This window comes from Lucilia cuprina, unplaced genomic scaffold (genome assembly GCF_022045245.1).
Source record: "Lucilia cuprina isolate Lc7/37 unplaced genomic scaffold, ASM2204524v1 Scaffold_4080, whole genome shotgun sequence".
Classification (NCBI taxonomy): domain Eukaryota; kingdom Metazoa; phylum Arthropoda; class Insecta; order Diptera; family Calliphoridae; genus Lucilia; species Lucilia cuprina.
The window spans coordinates 1-1,015 of record NW_025809023.1 but is presented as its reverse complement, the minus strand read 5'-3'; the positions used below and the strand labels follow the sequence as shown (position 1 = coordinate 1,015).

General features: G+C 38.1%; 1 protein-coding gene across 1 annotated transcript; it reads left to right on the top strand.

Annotated features, from left to right (window-relative positions):
- Positions 1-16: 16 nt before the first annotated feature.
- LOC124421174 lies at positions 17-929 on the top strand. The gene has a single exon (XM_046956013.1). It carries the CDS (start codon positions 243-245, stop codon positions 927-929), a length of 687 nt encoding a protein of 228 aa, XP_046811969.1. The 5' UTR covers positions 17-242.
- The last annotated feature ends 86 nt before the right edge of the window (positions 930-1,015 follow it).

Below are 1,015 nucleotides of genomic sequence, written 5' to 3'. Positions count from 1 at the left end.
GCAAAAATTGTATATATTAGACTAACGCAGAAGTTTCATTATTCTGAAGATTTAAAGAATCTTTCGGATTCTAAGCATCTTTCAAAGAAAAGCTCTCTGCTTACTCTACATCCATTTCTCGACGCTCAAGGTCTTATGCGGGTTAATGGTAGATTAGCTAATGCCTCGCTTACGTACGATGAGCGATTTCCCATTTTCTGGAGTTTGTCCACAAAACTCTAGTCCATGCTGACATAACCCTTATGATGAGCGCAGTAAGAAGCCAGTTCTATATTCCTGGTTTAAAAAGAACAGTCAAGAAATGCGTTCATCATTGTCTAACCTGTGTTCGTTACAAACAACAAGTGAAATCGCAAATAATGGCTGCACTGCCAAAAGAGAGATCCACTCTCTCATTACCGTTCTCACATATGGGTGTGGACTTTGCAGGTCCATTTCAGATCAAGTCTGGCAATTTGCGAAATTCACCATATATGAAAGGTTACGCATGTATCATTGTATGTTTTGCTACAAGAGCCATTCATTTAGAAACTTGCTCTAGTTTAACATCAGAAGCATTTCTAGCTGCTTTTGCACGATTTATAGCTAGGCGAGGATTGCCAAAATCAGTTATGTCGGACAATGGTACAAATTTCATAGGCGCTAGTAAGTCACTGCTAAAGGACTGTTCGTTATTTCTTAAACAATCCTCCAAGGACATAACCGATAAATATGCAATTAATGGACTTGAGTGGAAGTTCATTCCACCTAGCGCCCCGCATATGGGAGGTTTATGGGAAGCTGGCGTTAAAAGCTTGAAAATCCACTTCAGGAAAATTGCAGGCGCACATAAATTTAATTTTGAAGAGTTCTCTACTCTGCTTGCGCGAATAGAAAGTGTTCTAAATTCACGACTAATATCACCGATTGTAATGTACAAACGTGTATAGAGAATAATTTTTATCAGAAAACACCAAACGAAATGTGATTGTTTACTATTAACATAAACTTCCTCAATTGTCGATGTAATCTTACA